Raw genomic sequence first — 20,268 nt, 5'->3', positions numbered from 1 at the left:
ACACTACAACTCATATCCAATTTTTTATTTTATCGAACTAAAATTTGATCAATAAATATTCATTTTTTAGAAAGGCCTTCTAATAGCGTATTAATTTTATTATGCATTATTAACTTGCTCATTGATAAAATTATATAAGATTTGAGAAAATTTAAACTTTTTTATCTATAAAAAATAAATTTAAAAAATTTAAATTACATATCCAAATAAAACTTGAACTTCAAATGTTGGCTCGTTCGATTTTAGGAATAAATTTAGGAAAGAAGTTGAAGGCATACCGCTCGCGGCTTATGTTAGCGCGCACCAGCAAAACATAATTAAGCCGGTCAGACTAATTAACCCCACCATTATAAGACTTGACATAATTGCCGAAACCTCGCTTTTTTCCCTCTTTTCTTTTTCGAAACCCCTTACAAAAAGTGGCCATAAAGCTAAAGTAGAAGCAAATTCCGATTGTTCTCTTTTTCTTCTAGCAGATCGTGCAGTTTAAAACTCCTTGATACTGTCAAGTTAACCAGCCTGGAAAAAGTAAAAGGAAAATGCCGAGAGAAATTATCACACTGCAAGTGGGACAATGTGGAAACCAGATTGGAATGGAGTTCTGGAAACAGCTATGCCTTGAACACGGTATCAGTAAAGAAGGCATTCTTGAAGATTTTGCTACTCAGGTTTTCTAACTACTTCGCTTTTGTTACGTTCAGTGTGCCTGTTTGCATAAATTTAACTAGTATACCGCTTCTATACCAAGCATTAGGTTTTAACTTAGCTTTATATTGTACTTCTTGAAATGTTAGCTTAGAGTACTTTGTTTCCTGTATGGTTAGGTATAGAAATAGAAGTCAGCACAAACACAATTGTAGGAGACTAGGAGGTGTAAAGTTGATTTATTGTTTTAAGTTGGGATAGTCTTTTGTAGTTCATTTACTTCGGAAGGAAATAGATTTCTTATTTTGTCGTTGTGGTGGAAAATGAAATGCGAATACAACAACATACTCAGTGAAATCCCACAAAGTGGAGTCTGGAGAGGACCTTACCCCTATCCTGTGAATCTAAGAGAAAAAAGGGCTAACATTTTCTTTGGATGAAGTATTATTATGAATGGCATCAAGAAGATGCATATGGAAATATAGTTACAATAGAGTGAGATTGTTAGGTCCGTTACAAGAGAAAAAAGGGTTAACATTAAAGTACCGTTTTCATTGCAGAGGTACTTAGGTCTATTTTATCATTTGTGGTCAGCATAAAATGCAAGTGGTGATAGTTACAATTGACAACTCAGAATGGTTAGATCATGTAGTAGTTAGTGAGGCAGTTTAGTTGATTTATTCTATGACAATTAACATTAGTGAATTTGAAATCTACATGGGAAGCTAAACATCCCTCCGAATTTCATACCAAAGAAGCGTCGATTGGTTTAAGTAAAACATCTGACTGTTACCACGATGAGCCTTTTTATTTATTGGTCCTTGTGGTTTACTTTTGAAAAATTACGTGGTTTTGCTTCGAATTTGTTATGCTGGATTTCACCGGTTGATAGACTTGTTGTTTCTAAGAAACCAATTTGAGGGAGCTTGAAACTGGATTCGTCTGCATTTTTTTTTTTTTTTGAAACTGTTAACTTCTATAATTCATATGTAGCAAAACAGTACTCAGGTAGTACTGTAACCATATTTACAAGAAACTCTTAACTTTTACTGTCCTCTCTCTAATTGAATGTAAAACATCACTTATAGTGACAGTATCATTTGAGTAGATCTGATTACACCAACACACAACAGCAAAATAAAGCTTAACTTGATCTTCTGCACCCCATTCTCCACATTCTCAAAACATCTGGAGTCTGCAAATTATAGATATGATTCTTTCATTTTCTGATCTGATTTATGCTACCTAGGGGCCATGGAAACATACATGTACATACAACATTGTCATTGAGCCACATGCATGTGAATGGTGGATCTACAGGTCCTCATCCACTTATACAAAATATTCTTATTCGTTTTACACACTTGCTTCAGTTGCTTGTGTGTGATTAAGTGCTTGTGTTTTCATCGTAAGACCACTCTCTTATGCAACATAAATATCCTAGATTACTTTATAGTGATGAGTATGTGATGCTGCAGGGAGGTGATAGGAAAGATGTATTTTTCTATCAAGCGGATGACCAACACTACATACCTCGAGCATTATTGATGGATTTAGAGCCCAGGGTGATTAATGGTATACAAAATGGTGAATATAGGAATCTCTACAATCATGAGAATGTATTCATTGCAGATCATGGAGGAGGTGCTGGAAATAATTGGGCAAGCGGATATCATCAGGTCTAGTTGTTTTCTTTTTAATCTTTGTCTCAGTTTGATAAAGATGAGTACTTTTCCAATGAAGAAATGGAGGTATTAATAGAAAAAGATTAATTATGTGTAGGAACAAACTAATGACATTGCATAAACATAAATACTCTCAGCTAGTTTCTGGGCTACCGTTTATTAAGATTTCCATATTCAAAGATGCTTCATCAATGTTACACGCAATAGATTGCACTCTCAGTGTCAGTTTAGAGGGCTGGATGCCAAGTTGGACAAATGAGCCAAGCTCATAATAGCTGTGATTAATCTTGGCTTATAAAAGAATATATAGACTCTTTGACTGCCTTTACAGTTTCGATTGGAGATACATCGGTTGAGTTGAGAAAACTAGTATCTGTCATCAACCTTGATCTATCCACTTCAATATCTGTTCTGTATGCTTTCTCTGTGATGTTCACTGGACCAGCACCTTTGAAGAGTCTTTATTCAGCAAATAATCTTGAAGTGCTTCATGACCCTTTCATTTTGTTGTCCCTAGAGATTGGATTGGTAGTTTCTGAAAAATTTGGTAAAAAACCATTTATTTTATCAGGGTAAGCAATACGAGGAGGACTTAATGGACATGATTGACAGGGAAGCAGATGGAAGTGATAGTCTCGAGGGTTTTGTTCTATGCCATTCGATTGCCGGTGGAACTGGCTCAGGTTGACTTCTTTTATTAAGTTGGTTCAGATTGTGATAATGTCAGTACAATGAGTGTCTCAGAATTAAGTGCGGATATTTATTATGTTGCTAATCACTGTCCTTAGTGCAGGTATGGGGTCATACCTGTTGGAGACTCTGAATGACCGCTACAGCAAAAAACTTGTCCAAACCTACAGTGTCTTTCCTAACCAAAATGAGACAAGTGATGTGGTTGTACAACCTTACAATTCCCTATTGACACTCAAGCGCCTGACATTGAATGCGGATTGTGTAGTTGTACTTGATAATACTGCACTCAATAGAATTGCAGTAGAACGGCTGCATATTACGACTCCCACATTTACTCAAACAAATTCATTAGTGTCTACTGTAATGTCAGCAAGTACAACTACACTACGCTACCCAGGATACATGAACAATGACTTGGTTGGCCTCCTTGCTTCTTTGATACCTACACCAAGATGCCATTTCCTTATGACTGGATATACGCCACTCACTGTGGAACGTCAAGTAAGATATCCGTTCTTATCTGTCAGTGTTTTATTTCTAAATGTTCTATATGTAATTGTATTTGCGATTTCTGATTATTATCTTTTTACTATTGCGCTCTCATAATAGCTCAATTGTCTGTTTTTTTCCTTAGAACGAAGTAGAACTGAAATGTTGACTTAAGTAATCTATATTCATGCCGTCCATTGATCAATTGTACAGACCAGTTTCATCCCACAGTGGTTTTATAAGAAGTATCAGTTGATTTTTTTTTTTTTGGGGATTCTGATAGTGGGGTACCTGGGGGATTTCAGTTGCTAATTCTATCTCCTGTCCTGTTGAAAAGTATGGTTTGCCCACCGGCTTTTGTTAAAACTTATCTCATAGATACATTATTCAACTCACCTGAGATGTTTGGTCATGCACTATGTAAACCTCCAAATGCCTCGATCCTTGGGTGTGACACTAAACATTATTGAAGGTACACCAAGGGTGTGGCTCAGTGGTCAATAAAGTAGTTGAAAACATTGGAGACCAGGGTTCAAATTCCAGCAGAGAGGAACGATGCTAGCTGATTCTTCCCATCTGTTTAAGCCTTGGTCGGAAGACTTACCAGGTAGTACAATTGTACTGGTGGGAGGTAGCAGAGATTTGTGGTATATTCAAAGTGCGTGTAAGCTGGTTGAGACACAGTTGTAAAAAAAATGAAAAACTAAAAGGGCATGAGGTAGAACTAAAATCACGTGGATTTTGGGTCTAAAATGGGCTATGCCAAGATCAACTGCAGATCTGCTTCTCTGCTGGTACAACAAGGGTCTGCCTAAAGGAAGGAAAAAGATCAAAGCGGCTTGTATTTGGTGGTGCATATGGAAAGAGAGAAACAAAAGATGTTTTGAAGGACACAGCAGCTCCATACTGAAGATACAGTCTGACTGCATACTTTTGATTTCTTTTTGGTGTAAATTGGAGTGGGTAAATGAGGTTTACAGTTCTTAGATACTTTTGTATAGCCTAGACTGGGCGTTCGTCCGCCTCTTTTTATCTCTCTCTCTCTCTCTGGATGTAAGTATCACTTTTTTCTTGCTGTTCTCGCTTTAATAATACTTACCATTTTTTTCTTAAAAAAGAACTCACATGGACAAAAATTGCCTCAGAAACCGTCAATATCACTTAATCCATGAGAACTTAGCAAATAGAAAAGATTCATATAGATGATATCGATTTGTAGGGGTTTAGGCTTAGTCATGTTGGTGCATTTACCTTACATCCAGTGTTTGCTAGGAGTGTTTATAGTTTGTCTAGAGATGTGTACGTTAGTAGAAACTGTAGAGAATCTCTTTTTTAAAACTCGCTAGGTTATTCTTTTATCTCCCTAAGTTGTTTTAAAAGATAAAATATTGAACATTAAAATGAAATGGATCTAAATGAAGCAGAATAGATGTTGAGGATTCATATAGTCGAGTCTAACTTTGTTTGAGATTGAGATGTAGTTGTTTGATAATGTAAAAACTAATTATTTTTATTAACGTAACGTCGGGGGAATCCCCGTATATGAGTATTATACCAAAAAGCAGAAAAACCTAGACCAAAAACATGGTTCTGTACAAAGTTCACCCAATTATTTATACAAACAAAGACTTAAAGGGTGCACTAAAAGAAACTAGAGGTATGAGGTTGCTCCTCACATGTACAAAATCATTATCGACCCCTTCAAAATCTCTCCTATTCCTCTCTCTCAACACCACCCACATAAGAGCCCATGGGCTATATCCTATGCCTTCAGTATTCTCGTTCTTCTTTTGAAAGCGCAACTATGAATGCGTCCTTTACCATTCTCGGCACAGTCCACTGTATTCTAAACCAATTCTGAAGGTTCCCACAATTGGTGCATAGCTACATGACAATGTTATGAGAAGTCCACATCTTCTCCTGAACATCTACACACAGAGTACTAGCTGACTCTCTATTCGACTATCCTTTTTATCATCCTTTTAATTCTACTAGCTTAGAAGATGAAATAGAGACTATATTTGCCTCACAAAAGGTAGTTATTTCTTTTTAATTCCACTATATCACTCTCTATTCGACTATCCTTTTTTCTTTTCTGTTTATAAGTAAAATTGTAAATTGCTGTCCTATTTTTATTTTGAGCCGAGGGTCTATCGGAAACAGCCTCTCTATCCCGCAAAGGTAGGGGTTAGGTCTACGTACATCTTACCCTCCACAGACCCCACTTCTGGGATTACACTGGGTATGTTGTTGTTGTAGTAAAGTTGTATCATGCAGCTTGTGTGTGGGACATTCAGTAGTGACAAGTGACAACTGAAGCATATATCTAATAATCCTGTTTGCAGGCTAACGTGATTCGGAAAACAACTGTACTTGATGTGATGAGAAGGCTCCTTCAGGTATGGAAACCTGTCCTCTATATTGTCCTATTGAAAGATTTTGCAGATATACTCAAAGACTTTCACTTTGCAGACCAAGAATATCATGGTTTCCTCCTATGCTCGAACAAAGGAAGCCAGTCAGGCTAAGTACATATCCATTTTAAACATCATCCAAGGAGAAGTTGATCCCACTCAGGTATTCATGATTATTTTTTAACAACTTTTGTGGTGTAATTCCTTTTCTTTCTTCACCATGCTATAGAAAGGTTTGGTTTGAAGTGCTTTTCCCCCGAACTGAGACATTTATATTATAATATATTCAAGTTATTTGTGAAGGTCCATTTGATTGAATTTCTTTCAAGCTGGAACGGTTCTAAGCAGATTCTGATTCTGGCTGTTTGAGAAAGGCACACCACATAGAGTCATGTTTTGGAAACTTAAACACAAAATTGGTTTTATGTTGTTATCATCTAATCCTTAGCTTGCACTATTTCCTTAAGGAGTTTCAAGATTATTTCAGTTTCAACTTAGACATAGCTTTATCAACAAACCACCCAAAGGGACGTTGTGTTTCCATTGCATACATCAAGATTCCTTTGTATTCATGAATCCTGGGGATCTAGAATTATATTTATCATCTGTTAGCTGTTCCCAACTTTGTAAGCTCGTAGCATATATCAATCCACAAACATATGCATACACATAACTTCACTGCTTCTTACCCATTTGATGTTTTGGGAATCAGGTCCATGAAAGTCTGCAGAGAATAAGGGAAAGAAAGCTTGTCAATTTTATTGAGTGGGGCCCTGCAAGCATTCAGGTAGGTCTTTTGGCCATAATAAACTTTGAGATTTAGCTTTTTATCCTACTTCTTGACTTTTCATTGCCTTCCTTTGCAGGTTGCTTTATCTAGAAAGTCTCCCTATGTCCAAACTGCTCATAGGGTGAGATATACATCTATGTCTAATTGTTCAATCTTTTGTGCTGAAGGCTGTTAATCTGAGTTCTACAGCTTATGAACTGCTTAAATGACTTTCTTAGAGATTAAGGATGCTCTGTAATGTAAAAGTCAAAGCTTGTTGTCCAGTAATTCGGCTTACCAACAAAGCAACGGAGTAATATGTTGTACTTATAAAGTAAGTTTGACAGCATGAAGTAATTGTTCTTTCCGTGTTTCGAAACTGATGCTTAGATCCACTAGATGCTGTTGCTGAATCCAAAGGTTCTATAAAGTTTATAGTTTGAACTTTAAATAACAGATATATTGCATAAGTTTTTATAGTTGAAAACATAGCAAATATTTTACTTATGTTTGAAAGCGTATTTCTGGTAAGGGGCAAATATAGTTTCTATTTCTGTTGCTGCTTGACAGCCTCTCTACCCCATAAAGGTATAGGTAAGGTCTGCGTACATCCTACCCTCCCCAGACCCCACTTGTGGGATTACGCTGGGTATATTGTTGTTGTTGTATTTCAGTTGCTGCATGATGATCAGCTGAGGCAAGCCAGATTAGTTTGACTATCTTGGTCTTCACATTCTGTTGTAAATCTGCTTACCTGGATGTTGTGTGGACATTGTAAAGCTGTTTGTTTCCTTAAAGATATTTAATATTACTCTATGCTTCTCAATGTGTCAGGTTAGTGGTCTCATGCTGGCCAGCCATACAGGTATCCGCCACTTATTCAGCAAGTGTTTGACCCAGTATGATAAATTGAGAAAGAGACAAGCCTTCCTTGACAATTATAGGAATCATCCAACGTTTGCTGTAAGTTCTTTTTCAACTCTATCTTTGTGATATAATCTACTAAGAATAAGAGGCGGCATGGTGTATAGTTTAGTTACTGGTAAGTCAGTTCCCATTCAGCCGGGGATTTGGTTGTGTTTAGTTTTTCTGCTTGCATGGCTGAGAAATTGATAAGTAAAACAGAGCAGACATTTGTTGTGCTCTGTGGTATCTGCAAAACTGAAGCTGAATCTGAAATTTTTTCAAGTGAAATCTATCAACTTCTATTAGAAACTACGACATGTTTTCTCCTTTCATATTGCTGTCACTATACAATGATATCTATAACTGACGTCCACGTATTAAGAAAGATTTAATTGATGAATTGTGCAGCTGATATTCTATATCTAACCAATTAATAATAAAATAATACCGTTTCTCATTTTAAGAATGTACAGCCTTTAGAAAACAAAAGCGCGTCAATCCAAGTCTTGGGTAAAATTCAAAATGTAATACATTTGTTTGTTTGGTTGACTTGGCACGAAGTTTAAGAAAGTAAAGAAAACTTTTGAAACTTGTGGTCTTAAATTAAAGAGATATAGAATGTACCAAATGCCTTCTAATCTTGTGGCCTTAAACATGCCATGTGGAAAGTTTGAATTAAAGAGTTGCCAAAAAAAGAAAGAGGCGTTCTTTTTAAAACAGACTAAAAAGGAAATTAAGACAAACAAATTGAAACAGAGAATGATAATTTTTCAGGTACAATTCTCAAAATCTTGAGAATAGAACAGTGTCCTTTGTGATATTTTGACTTGTGGGCATGAGATGTAAAGTTGAACTTCAAAAATCATGCTTCTTTGTCCAATATCCAGTTTGGGCGTTTTAGCTCCCAGCTGAGCTCCTTGCTTATTCTTGTTCAACAAGGAATGATTTTCGAAGGGGGAGTCCAAAACCCGAGCTTTAAGCTTCATGCACTTTGTAAAAGCTTTTGTTGGTTGCATTTATAGTGATGTTTGCTATAAGCTTTTTCCTCTTACTTTAATTTTTACGCAAAATGGGCAGGACAATGATCTATCCGAATTTGACGAATCTAGAGATGTGATTGAAAGTCTTGTTGACGAGTACAAGGCTTGCGAGTCCCCAGATTACATCAAATGGGGAATGGAGGTAAGTGCTAGTACTAGTATACGAGTCTGTATTGCCTTTTGTTTCATGTGCTGCATCACAAATGAGCTAATCTATTTGTGCAGGATCCCGACCATGTTCTAACAGGCGAAGGAAACTCTAGCGGAACAGTTGATCCAAAATTGGCTTTGTGAGCAAGCTAACTATTCTCTGTTTCAGCTCTGCAGACGAAAAAAAGGACACTTTGTTCTATGTAATTATCTCTATAATTTCACTCTGATTAGTCTTCTGTACTACTAGGTGAGAAGGATGAGAATTCCATTTGGGGCTCAACTTATTTGTTAGGGTCATTTGGTGCTTTTAACATTGGCAAATTCATGGTAAGATATGCTGAAATTGTTCTGGAATTTCCGGCAATGAATTATTGTTCCACATAAATTGAGCATAACAATCTTATGAATCCTTGAGAATTTTTTCTTTTAAAATAAGACGTAATACATAGTTTACCACTTGACCTTGTAGCCAAACTTCAGGGGAACCTTTTATGCATTCAAACTTTTTCGAAGTATTTCTAATGAACGCCATTTTATCCACCTGACAAATACATTTTCTACCAATAAATTTGAGCGCGCGAATAGGTTGAAAAAACTTGTGTTTGGGACCTTATTTAAGCGCCACATGTCAAAATTCTATCTCAAATTTTCATTTATTTTAGTTTTTGTTTTTTATTAACTTCTTGCTTTTAATAAAGTCACTGCCATTGCCACTACTTCCCCCTTTCCCTCCATTATCCACGGCAACTATGGAGGTAGAGAGCTCAAGCAAGAGGGATATATTTGCCATTTTTTCTATTACCTACGTGGGAATATGCAATCCAAACAAATAACAGTTTCGTAAAATATCTCTTCAAACTCAAGGTTTCAAGCTCTTTAATGATTGTCAATGGAGCTTTTTAATAAGTTCAAAAAGCTCCAAATTAAGAAATTCAGAAAATAAAAAAAATTAAAAAAACTGTTGTTTGAGTAGAAATTAGAATTGAATTTTAAAATTGTGCGGTTGAAAATGGGTTTGATGGATTTGTTCGAGACATTAGCTGCTGGGTCTTTCCCGATAGAAATTGGCACTTTAGAGCTCAAGTTATTGGAGCCTAATAATTATGTTAGGTAATTAAACTGGACCTCCTTAGTAGTGATATAATTTTGCATGTATAGATAAAACCGTAAAAGTTCCTTGAAAATATGGGTTCATTGTTGTTACAAGCTCGGACCATGTGATATAGAGGACAAAAACCTCTTGATTCAATGTCATATTAAAAGAAAAAAATTCAATTTTTTTTTGTAACAAATGTATCGTACTCTAAAAAAACGAGTAATGCATATTTATAAGAAAATAATTACGGTTAATAACACCAAAGGATTGATCAGATGCGGCTGCTCCTCGCTTAACCAGAGACCTCACATTCGAGCCCTGAGTATGAAAAATCCTGGTCAGGAGTGCTTTTCCCCGAATGAAATCCTACGCGGCGCAAATTCAAATATAATCAGGCTTCAATGCGGATACACCAACACCGGAATGAGAAAAAAATAAAATTAAGGTCAATAATTTCCTAAAAAAATCGTAAAAGTAAAAGGAGAAAAATAAAGTTAGGCCGGTAATAAATAGACACTTTGAAGAAAAAGAATAAAATGGAGTCAAGTGTCGTCTGAGCAAGAGCAAGAAAGCGAAGATACATATAAATGCAAAGGCTGCAACTCAGTCTGCGAATTTGGATATAATAGATAGAAGGAAAATGGAGGCTATGCATATTGTTCTTCTTTCTTTACTATTGATCACTGTCCTTTCTTCATCCATATCCGCAACTTCACCTCTTTCTCACTCAGATCAGGTACGTCTCTTCAGCGAACAATTTGCTTCGGTAGCTATAGTAACAATGAATGAATTTTCTCGACCTACTCTATATGATTATTCTGCCCTAGATCGAAGGGATACAATTCTCTTATTTGTTTAATTTTGCTCTTAGGTTTAAAATGCAAAATTTATGGAATTTGGGTTTTATTCTAATTCTTTCATCTAATATTGCAATTCCTGAACCAAATCACTTGTTGAGCTTTTTCTTTCCTGGCTGACCAAATTCAATTTTTTGTGCACAGGGTACAGAGCAGCATGCAACAAGGTAACGTTTTGTAATCATAGCTCTTATTGATTCTTATTCCAAAATTCTTACATTGAAAATGAAAGAAAGAAGCCTCTTAATACATTTAAAAGATATTTCTCTGAGGCATTAAGTTGTATCGTACTTCTTTATGGGAAAATAAAGAAGAAAAGTTGTATCATGGTCAAATATTCTTGTTTGTCCCTTTTTTCAGCAAGATATTGTATGTGAAAGCAATCCTTTTACTGATCTGAATTATTGTTTTTCATCCTCTGAAGTCCTGAGCAAGACAAATCACATGTTCAAGAAGTTCATTGCTCCAGAGAGAGAAGTCGGGCAGCATGGAAAGTTATTGAGGAGGTATCTGCAAAAGTACTTTGTATGAACTCATCTTAAGCTGCGGCATTTATGGGGCTGAAAATTCTTCTTTTACTCTTTTTGTGTGATGTGCAGTACTTAATGCCCTTTGTAGAAAGAGAGAAGTATGAACTTCCTAGGCAATGTAGACTTCATCCAAGTAATGATATTTTCAGAGATCAGGAGGAACATAAAATTTATTTTGATGTGAATGAATGGCGCTGTGGATACTGCAAAAAAAGCTTTCGGGCTGAAAAGTTTCTCGATCAACATTTCGACAACAGGCATTCCAATCTTCTGGAGGTTGTAAGCATCATATATTGTTCATGTTTGTGTTACTCCAAATTTGCAATTCATTTCATATAAGTTCTGAAAAATTCCTTTTTTTTCCTGCCATTGGAGCGAGAAAACCAGCCTTGATTCACTCTTCTATAGTATAGCTATTCGCGTAGAATAGTGGTTTATATGCGTGTCAGTATTGCCTATATTCATCTTCTTCCACTTTGTTTTCTATCTATTTCAAAAGTTTCTTTTTTTAATTCAATAAATATAAATCTTCAGTGAAATATATAATTTCTTTTAAGAATCCTTTGGCATCTGAGATGGCCGCTTAGTTTATGTATTCATGTAGTTGATAGTGTATGTTTTGGTAACTGGAGAAAATGAGCATAGTAAATTTTTTGGTATTTAAGTTGACCAGCGATATTTCTAATGAGAAATGCACTTCCATCTGTTTCAGTCCAAATGTAGGTTACAGTTTGATCTTAAGTTTGAAAAGTAATTGTTTCTCACTCAGAATTCTGAAAAGATATGTAGTTAACCTTGCTTTGCCAGAGGCATGCAACTATTGATGCTACACTAGTAGCAGTTAGATATGTAGACTGTATATTACTGTATTAAGCGATGGAGCTTGCACTATTTTGCATGGTATCAGGTATGTGTGACTGCTAAAATTAATTATCAAATTATCAGGGATAGGTGATCACTCGCTTACTGCTCTTTATATTGCATGCAATGTTGGGATTCTGCGAGCGGCTGGTTGGTTGCCTCATCTTGGCTCTGTTATAAATAGTATAGGGCTAGAGATATCGTTTTGCCTTTCGGGTGTGGTTTGTGGAGGAATATCATGAAGGGATGGGATTATTTCGTGAAAAATATCTCATTCAAGGTAGGAGAAGGAAGTAGAGTATATTTTTGGGGTCGTAATTGGTGTGGGAATATTTGCTTGAAGGAATTCCAGAGTCTACATAGAATATCTTGCCAAAGAGACTTGACAATTCAACAAATTAGGGGGACGCAAGGTGGAGAGATTTTTTGGGATTTGAGATTTAGAAGAGATTTTCAAGATTGGGAAGTGAGTGAGTTTCAAAGATTGATAGACTTACTTCATAGGCAAGTCAACCCGGCGGTTAATCCCCATGTGTGGTGGTGGGGCTTGGGAAATAATGATGTGTTCTCTGTGAAGTCTTTTACGAGAAACTTTTGGTTAGGGAAGAGGTTGATTTCCCATGCAATGTAATATGGGTTCCAAGTGTGCCGAGAAAAGTGTGTTTTTTCACTTGGCTAGCCTCTAGAGGGGTGATTCTGACAGCGGAAAATCTTAGAAAGCGAAAGGTTGTCTGCGTCAGTTGGTGTTACATGTGCAAGGAGATGGGCGAGGACGTGGATCACCTTCTTCTACACTGCGGGCTGACCATGAGATTATGGTGGGATATGTTCAGGTGGTTTCACAGTTCACACACATTGGGTAATGCCGAGAACTGTGAAAGATTTGATGTTCAGTTGGAAGAGCCGGAGGAGGAGAAGATGTAGGGCTTGGAACGTGGTACCGCTTGCGTTAATGTGGGTAGTGTGGACAGACAGAAATAGGAGAGCTCTTGATGGAGTAGAGTCGAGTTTCTCTCAGTTGAGGAGTAGCCTCCGTTCTCTTATTTACTTTTGGTGTAAACACAAAGTTCCTAGTGGTATAGAGGATTGAGTGGAGTTTGTAGAGGATCATATTTTGTAGATTCTTGATCTTATGGTATACCCTTTGTATACAGCCGTTGTGGCAATGTTTATGAATGAAAATACATTTACTTGATCAAAAAAAAAAAAAAAATAGTGTAGGGCTAAGGGGATGGAGATGGATTTTCAAGAATAAGGTGACTAATTACAGGCCACAGACGATTGTTTATGTTAGGAGCTATTTGGGGATTTAGGGAAACCATTTGCAATCCTTCCTTCTCTCAGAAAAGTACTGACAACCCGAGCCTGGTTTTCCTAAAAAACTTGTCCAAACAAGTAGAAAATAGAATCTGGGTTCTACTAAGCTTATTTCCCCCCTTATATGGATGTCTTTGCACCTTTGATTTGAGGGTCAATTCTAGTTTCAGGGAGAACCCAGAGTGGTATCCGTTTCCTCTGCTTTCACCACCTTTCTCATACCTGTTCTGGCTGGACTCTGTAGCTTATCATAATTTAGCACCATCAATGTCTTGTTCCATGCAGGTAACCGCAAAGTATAAATTATTGAGGTGTGTAAATACCTTGGAAAATGAAGGGGAAAATATGTTAAGCATCTTATAATGTCCACGTTTTTTTTTTTTTTTTTTGATAAGGTAAAAGTGTCATACACGTTGGTGTTGTGTGTGATCCTTTATAGAAACTAAAGTAAATTTTTTTATGCTGAATGGTGCTTATATTAGAGATGAGCAAAATTATCTATTTTTCCTGGAGGATTAAGTGGGCTATTCCAATATGTTTTGTCGGACGAGATATTGTTGGAGGTTGAGATTCCAGCATGCTTTCATTTTAAGTGCCTTACCTGGTATTTTAAATGTAAAGCTTGTACCGCCCTCTGGTGAGAAGATGTGTTCGTCAATGGTCGAGAGGATCCTCCTACCAATGCTATCAACCTAAGTAATTTTTTTAGTAGGTTTCCTGGTGTCGTGGTAACTCTTCTAGATGGGTCCAGCACATTCATAAGTATGTTTGCAACTCTTGTTCAAAGAGAACGAGTTTGACTTCAGTTTATAGCCAGAGTCTTTTTGAACTAGCCACTTCTTTCATCATGTTTGGCAAGTTATCAGAGAATACTTTAAATTTCTCTATTATGGAAATTGATCTCATGGTATTCAAAAACCAAGTGTAAGTAGGCTTATCACATAATTCTTTCTGGTAATTTAATTTCACGGGATTCATAATTTTGGTCCAGGTCGGTCCACTGGTGAGTGTGTCAAGTAGTTAAGAGTATTCTTTTACTTACCATGCTTTGATTTTTGAATTAAAACAATCTTTTATAAGGTATGAAGTAATCTTAGCATATGATCTCAATGTCTCAGGGTCGCAGCAAATGCCTGGCAGATGTATGTGGAGCTTTGCATTGTGACCTTGTCATGGAATTCAAATCCAAGAAGACCAAGTGTAATCCTGCGGCGGCAGCACGAAATCGTCATTTATGTGAGGTTACCTTCTGAACTTAAGCCTGTATTTCAGTCGGATTAACTTTCCAATTCTACTGATTTCTCTTTGATCATGTCTACTGTTTCCCCCTATTTCCTTGTAGAGTCTTGCAGACAAATGTTTTCCTGCTAATCAGAGTCCATCAGCAACTCGTCTTCATGGTACGATTTCTCCAGTGTTACGATCTGAAGTAATTAAATAGTTGCTTCCACTTGTGATGATCCTTGGTTGGTTTGATGGCAGAACTATTCTTGCGCCAATTCTGTGATGCTCACACTTGCTCGGGGGGAAGAAAACCCTTTTCTAGAGGAGGAAAGGTATGGTTGATTACTGAAATGCCTTAATTATGTGCCTTCTGTTAAATCAAAGTAAAAGTTGTACGATTAGGGACTTTGGAATGCACTTGCTTTACTCAAGTGAAGTTTTTCTCTACATTTTGTAATTTTTTTCAACTTTTATGCATGTGACATGTTATATATATTTGCAGAAGCCTACAAATCGGTTCTACTTGGCAGCTTCAGTATTGACGTTGATGCTGCTCCCTCTATTTTACCTTATTGTGTATTTGTACCAAAGGTACTTCCTCCAACCTTTGCATCAGCTAGTCTCCCTCCAAATTTGCCCCAAAATAATTACTTCTTCATATGCAGAGAAATCAAAAGGGGAACTCAAGAACTTAAACGCATAACAAAAGTTGGAAGAAAAGCAAAACCTTCTTAGCTGTGTACAGCAGTGATACTTTTTTTTGGGTGAGGATGTTAATCTATCTTGTCTCATGTTGGAAAGAAATGCTACACCAGTTTATGAAATGTATTTCATAGGGGAGCTGAAACATTTGCATCATGAATGAATGGTAATGGATTAACATTGTTCAACTTCTTGTCTGCTGTAGGCATCTCTTGGTAACAAGTCATTTACCCTTGCTGGATGATCAGAGTTCTGATGCAGAAGGCAATACATTTCCACCATCAGCATGGTATATGCATCTGGCATTCAACTCTTGTCAGCCTGGATCAACTGATCTCATTGAGGAAGCAGCTAAATTCTTACTCTCTGTTGTATCAATTCTCACAGATACAGAGAACAGTTCTCTTGCGAAGCCTATCACGATCTGTTTTCTCTTTATGAATTGTACATTGGGAGAACATGAAATCTTCGTGTTGTATGTTTCTCTGGGTAATCTAAAAATTTATTTTTGGGGTGTGTTGACCTTGCATTGTTATGACTGGTAAGTGGTAAGCTCGTGAAAGTGTTAGCACATGGAAAGATAAGGTGGTCAATAGAAGCATTTGTTTTAATTTTTTTTTCTTGTAATCTCGTCGGCCAACCTATCGTTGGTGTTACTAAGGAAAATGTCAAAAACAACCACAGGGTAGAGGTTATATCGGATTGGTAGTAAAAGAAAAATATCTGGAAGATGTCACCTCTATGCCTCATTGGCGCACATGGAATGAAGAAACAGGAGATTAATTCAAAATAATGATAATGATATAGAAAACATTAAAAGCATTTGCCATTTTGTTTTTGGTGTAAGGAGTGGTGTAAGGAGAGAATATCATGTGCATTAATCGCAGGACAAGCTCAATAGACGACTGTGGATGACTTCGATTGAGTCATATACAGCATTTATACATATTTTTGGACACCAAGTTGGTATTTATGATGAAATCTTGACTCGTAAACAAAGGATTTTGATTAAACCGTTGGTGTCATATAACCAAATTACATTTACTGCTGGCTTGAATAAATATCCTTGCTAGAAAAACCTCCCGCTCTCTCCCCATAAGGCCATAATTATATATTTTTTTAAGCAGTATAATTCAGAAACAAACCCCTTTGCTCTATTGAGGGTTCCACCAGTTCACATGTCGATAGATCTTACACACACCAACCAACTGATGGTGTCCAAGTATTGACAGTCTTCTGCCTTTAACCGCCAGCATTGCTAACAGAGCAGGTCAGAGCAGTCTCTTCTGAACCATCCAGGCTGAAACTTATGGAGCTAACACATTGAATGCGAGGGATATTAACTCATTAGATAATAGGAAATCATCAGGGTCACTAAGCCTGATATATGCCAACACCTCATCAATCTTGTCTCCTGCAGATAACAAAGAGCTGAATTCTTCTGCGCCGATTTCCCTCCGCTGCTCATCCAAGCAGAATGTGCCTACTCTCAATATGAGGCTTATATACCTCACAAAGGGAGAGAATAGTTGAGCTGCCAAAAGCTTTGCCAAATGACTTCAAATCCAACCCTCTAGCAGTTCTCAGACAGCATAACAACATCCATTGCTATATCTTGGGCATCTACTTTACTGTCCTTGCCACAATTCACTAATCCATTCTCCAAATTTTGCACATAACCCATGTAATCTTTCAGCTTCGTTGGCCTTGAAAACCTTAGTCCATTAAGATAACTAGCTGACCCCAGTCCAAAAGCATAAAAAGGTTTGTTTATCCAGTATGTATAGTTGTGCTTGCATTGATAACCACTTTTGTAGTAGCTACCTATCTCATGGTGCTCATAACCAGCATCTCTTAGCATTTCAGAGGCCATTCTGTAAAAATCAGCAGATTGATTTTTGGGGTGTCTTGACCTTGCATTTATGACTGGTAAGTGGTAAGCTCGTGAAAGTGTTAGCAAATGGAAAGACAAGGTGGTCAATGGCGGCATTCCTTTTAACCTTTTTCTTGTATTCTGGTTGTCCAACCTATAATTGGCGTTACTAAGGAAAGTGGCAAAAGCAACCACAAGGTGGAGGTTATATAGGATTGGTAGTAAAAGAAAGATACATGTAAGATGCCACCTCTATGCCTCATTTGGCGCACATGGAATGAAGAAATAGAAGATCAATTCAAAATAATGATAATGGCGCAAAAAACATTAAAAGCCTTTGCTATTTCATTCGTGTTTGGTGTAAGGAGAGAATATCATGTGTATTGATAGTAGGACAAGCTTAATAGACGACTGTGGATGACTTTGATTGAGTCTTATACAAAATTTGTACGTAAATTTGGACACCCAGTCGGTATTTACGATGAATCTTGACTCATAAAAAAAGGATTTTGATTAAACAGTTGGGGTCATATAACCAAGTTACATTTACTGTTGCCTTGACTAAATATGCTTGCTAAAGAAACCTCCCGCTCTCTCACCACAAGGACATAATTATATGTTTCATTCAGCAGCATATTTCATGCACACCTGGCTTTGCTCTATTAAGGGTTCCACCAGTTCACACGTCTTGATATATCTCAACACACCAACCAACTGATGGCATCCAAGTATTGGCAGTCTCCTGCCTTTAACTGCCAGCATCGCTAACAAAGCAGCTCAAAGCAGTCTCTTCTGAACCATCCAGGCTGAAACTTATGGAGCTAACACATTGAACGCGAGGGATATTAACTCATTAGACAATAGGAAACCATCAGGGTCACTAAGCTTGATGTATGCCAAGGCCTCAGTAATCTTGTCTCCTTCAGATAACAAAGAGATGAATTCTTCTGCAGCGATTTCCCTCCTCTGCTCATTCAAGCAGACAACATGCCCACTCTCAATATAAGGCTTATAGACTTCACAAAGGGAGAGAATAGTTGAGCTGCCAAAAGCTTTGCCAAATGACTTCAAATCCAACCCTCTAGCAGTTCTCAGAGACAACATAACAACATCCGTTGCTATATCTTGGGCATCTACTTTACTGTCCTGGCAACTTTTCACTAGTCCATTCTCCAAATTTTGCACATAACTCATGTAATCTTTCAGCTTCTTTGGCCTTGAAAACCTTAGTCCATTAAGATAACTGGCTGACCCCAGTCCAAAAGCATAAAAAGGTTTGTTTATCCAGTATGTATAATTGTGCTTGCATTCAAAACCACTTTTGCAGTAGCTACTTATCTCATAGTGTTCATAACCAGCAGCTCCTAGCATTTCAGATGCCATTCTGTAAAAATCAGCAGATTGATTTTCACAAGGCAGAGGGAATTCTCCAGCTGTATACCTGTTGATACAACAATTTCAGTTCAGAAGTTGAATGTGTAAGTGTAGATCACTGCGAATGTGCTCTTTTTTATACTAGTGAAAAATGCATGATATTCTTCTCTATACTTAAACAATATCGAGGTTTCATCTTTATAGCTCAAATGCCTCTTGCAATAGAAGTTATGGCGAAACTCTCAATAGAAAAACATAATCCCTCTGTCCCAATTCACGTGAAGGGGTTCAGACTACGAGGACAAAACATTTAATTTTGACTATGAATTCGGGTATAGATTCTTTAAATATTAAAAATAAAATGTACATATTTGAAAACTACACGAAAAGTGCTACAAGTCAGCATTGCTAACAGTTCAAAATATTTTTAAAAGTTCGACAAAATTATAGTTAAAGAAAAAACAGTTTGACTCCCCCAATAGTAACACCTACACATAAAATGGGACGGAGGGAGTAAAATATTGCCTCGTTAAAAATTAGCGGATAAAAGACGCCTCAATCTCAAATCAATTTGAACGATACCTGAAAATAGATACTGAACAAAAAAAATGCTGGCAAAGGAGAATCTCAATTTGGAAAGTGAAGGTTGTATTACTTACAAAGATCCAAACTTTGTATCTTGCTCAACTTGTAAATCATAAACTGACACATGTGTAGGATTTGCTTGAATAGTGAGGCTCAAACTTTGTTCCCACATATGTGGTTTCTGATGAGGAAGTGAAGATATAAGATCCACACTCCAATTCTCAACACCACATGATCCAACAATATCAATAGCCTCATGAATTTCCTGTACACCGTGCGCTCTCCCACAGCTCTTAAGCAACTCTTCCTGGAATGCTTGAACTCCTAAAGACACTCTATTAACACCCAACTTCATCAAATCTTTCAATTTTTCAGCATCAAATGTACCAGGATCCATTTCTATTGAAATTTCAGCATCATGGGACACTCCAAATTTCGCGTCCAATGTTTCCAGGACTAGAGATACTAATCTTGGTGGTACAAGTGAAGGTGTCCCTCCGCCAAAAAAGACAGTTTCAAGAGGTGATGACTTGTAGTTATAAGGTATTATTGAAGTGGCTTTAATTTCTCTACATAGGAAATCAATGTAGCTAAGAATTCGCGGGTCGTCTTCACTTTGAGGTGAAGATGACCCGAGAGCGATAATAGGGAAGTCGCAGTAATGACAGCGTTTTCGACAGAATGGAAGGTGGACATAAGCTGAGGTGGGGTTATGTTGTTGTAGGAATGTATTTTCCAGTGAGGCATTATGTCGAACAGGTTGTGGGGGTTTTGTTATAGCAGTGATGACTCTGTTTGAATAGTTTCGGGATTTGGTCTTAGAGGGAAAGGCTGTGAATAATGGAGTGAATGTTGATCTCAGCATGTTTGGGAAGGCCAACCTATAAGGTCAAGCGGGTACACAAATTAATTCTACTACTTCAAAACAACATTTTAGAAAGGAAATAAAAATCGCAAAATGAAAATGAATAAATTTAAGAATTTTCTTTTCTAGATAAACTAACTAAGTATTATATACCTGAAAAGAATATTTACAATAGTGGTCACTTGAAAAC

At 37.0% G+C, this 20,268-nt stretch overlaps 3 protein-coding genes across 5 annotated transcripts; 2 read left to right on the top strand and 1 right to left on the bottom strand.

Moving 5' to 3' along the window:
* The first annotated feature begins 316 nt into the window (after positions 1–316).
* LOC132632526 (tubulin gamma-1 chain) lies at positions 317–9,203 on the top strand. The gene is made up of 11 exons (XM_060348492.1): positions 317–668; positions 2,124–2,324; positions 2,902–3,013; positions 3,124–3,524; positions 5,858–5,911; positions 5,985–6,089; positions 6,639–6,713; positions 6,793–6,837; positions 7,530–7,658; positions 8,679–8,783; positions 8,867–9,203. The coding sequence occupies exons 1-11, from the start codon at positions 540–542 to the stop codon at positions 8,933–8,935; spliced, it is 1,425 nt and encodes a 474-aa protein (XP_060204475.1). The 5' UTR covers positions 317–539; the 3' UTR covers positions 8,936–9,203.
* A 1,215-nt stretch (positions 9,204–10,418) lies between these two features.
* LOC132632525 (uncharacterized) lies at positions 10,419–15,897 on the top strand. Of its 3 annotated transcripts, none has more exons than XM_060348491.1 (10): positions 10,419–10,616; positions 10,891–10,914; positions 11,172–11,253; positions 11,347–11,556; positions 14,574–14,696; positions 14,798–14,855; positions 14,938–15,011; positions 15,182–15,270; positions 15,345–15,443; positions 15,587–15,897. In XM_060348491.1, the coding sequence occupies exons 1-9, from the start codon at positions 10,531–10,533 to the stop codon at positions 15,412–15,414; spliced, it is 816 nt and encodes a 271-aa protein (XP_060204474.1). In that variant the 5' UTR covers positions 10,419–10,530; the 3' UTR covers positions 15,415–15,443; positions 15,587–15,897. The 3 variants fall into 3 exon arrangements, with proteins under 3 accessions (XP_060204474.1, XP_060204471.1, XP_060204473.1); XM_060348488.1 differs by having other exon boundaries at positions 10,419–10,626; positions 10,892–10,914; XM_060348490.1 differs by having other exon boundaries at positions 10,421–10,626; positions 10,892–10,914; positions 11,347–11,553.
* Positions 15,898–17,742: 1,845 nt separating this feature from the next.
* LOC132632521 (uncharacterized) lies at positions 17,743–20,261 on the bottom strand. Its single transcript, XM_060348485.1, has 2 exons — positions 19,288–20,261; positions 17,743–18,695 (listed from the first exon to the last, which is right to left on the bottom strand). The coding sequence occupies exons 1-2, from the start codon at positions 20,076–20,078 to the stop codon at positions 18,068–18,070; spliced, it is 1,419 nt and encodes a 472-aa protein (XP_060204468.1). The 5' UTR covers positions 20,079–20,261; the 3' UTR covers positions 17,743–18,067.
* Between the last annotated feature and the right edge of the window lie 7 nt (positions 20,262–20,268).

The sequence above is a fragment of the Lycium barbarum genome, chromosome 3 (genome assembly GCF_019175385.1).
Source record: "Lycium barbarum isolate Lr01 chromosome 3, ASM1917538v2, whole genome shotgun sequence".
Classification (NCBI taxonomy): Eukaryota; Viridiplantae; Streptophyta; class Magnoliopsida; order Solanales; family Solanaceae; genus Lycium; species Lycium barbarum.
Note: the sequence above shows the minus strand (reverse complement) of the source record. Positions and strands in the feature narration are given on the sequence as shown.

Coding starts and splice junctions, on each gene's coding strand:
- LOC132632521 (XM_060348485.1), bottom strand. CDS start 20,078: ATGCTGAGATCAACATTCACTCCATTATTCACAGCCTTTCCCTCTAAG. Junction 18,696..19,287: donor GATACAAAGTTTGGATCTTT/GTAAGTAATACA, acceptor TTGTATCAACAG/GTATACAGCTGGAGAATTCC.
- LOC132632526 (XM_060348492.1), top strand. CDS start 540: ATGCCGAGAGAAATTATCACACTGCAAGTGGGACAATGTGGAAACCAG. Junction 669..2,123: donor TTGAAGATTTTGCTACTCAG/GTTTTCTAACTA, acceptor GTGATGCTGCAG/GGAGGTGATAGGAAAGATGT. Junction 3,014..3,123: donor TGCCGGTGGAACTGGCTCAG/GTTGACTTCTTT, acceptor TCCTTAGTGCAG/GTATGGGGTCATACCTGTTG.
- LOC132632525 (XM_060348488.1), top strand. CDS start 10,531: ATGGAGGCTATGCATATTGTTCTTCTTTCTTTACTATTGATCACTGTC. Junction 11,557..14,573: donor ATTCCAATCTTCTGGAGGTT/GTAAGCATCATA, acceptor TCAATGTCTCAG/GGTCGCAGCAAATGCCTGGC. Junction 15,012..15,181: donor CCTTTTCTAGAGGAGGAAAG/GTATGGTTGATT, acceptor ATATATTTGCAG/AAGCCTACAAATCGGTTCTA.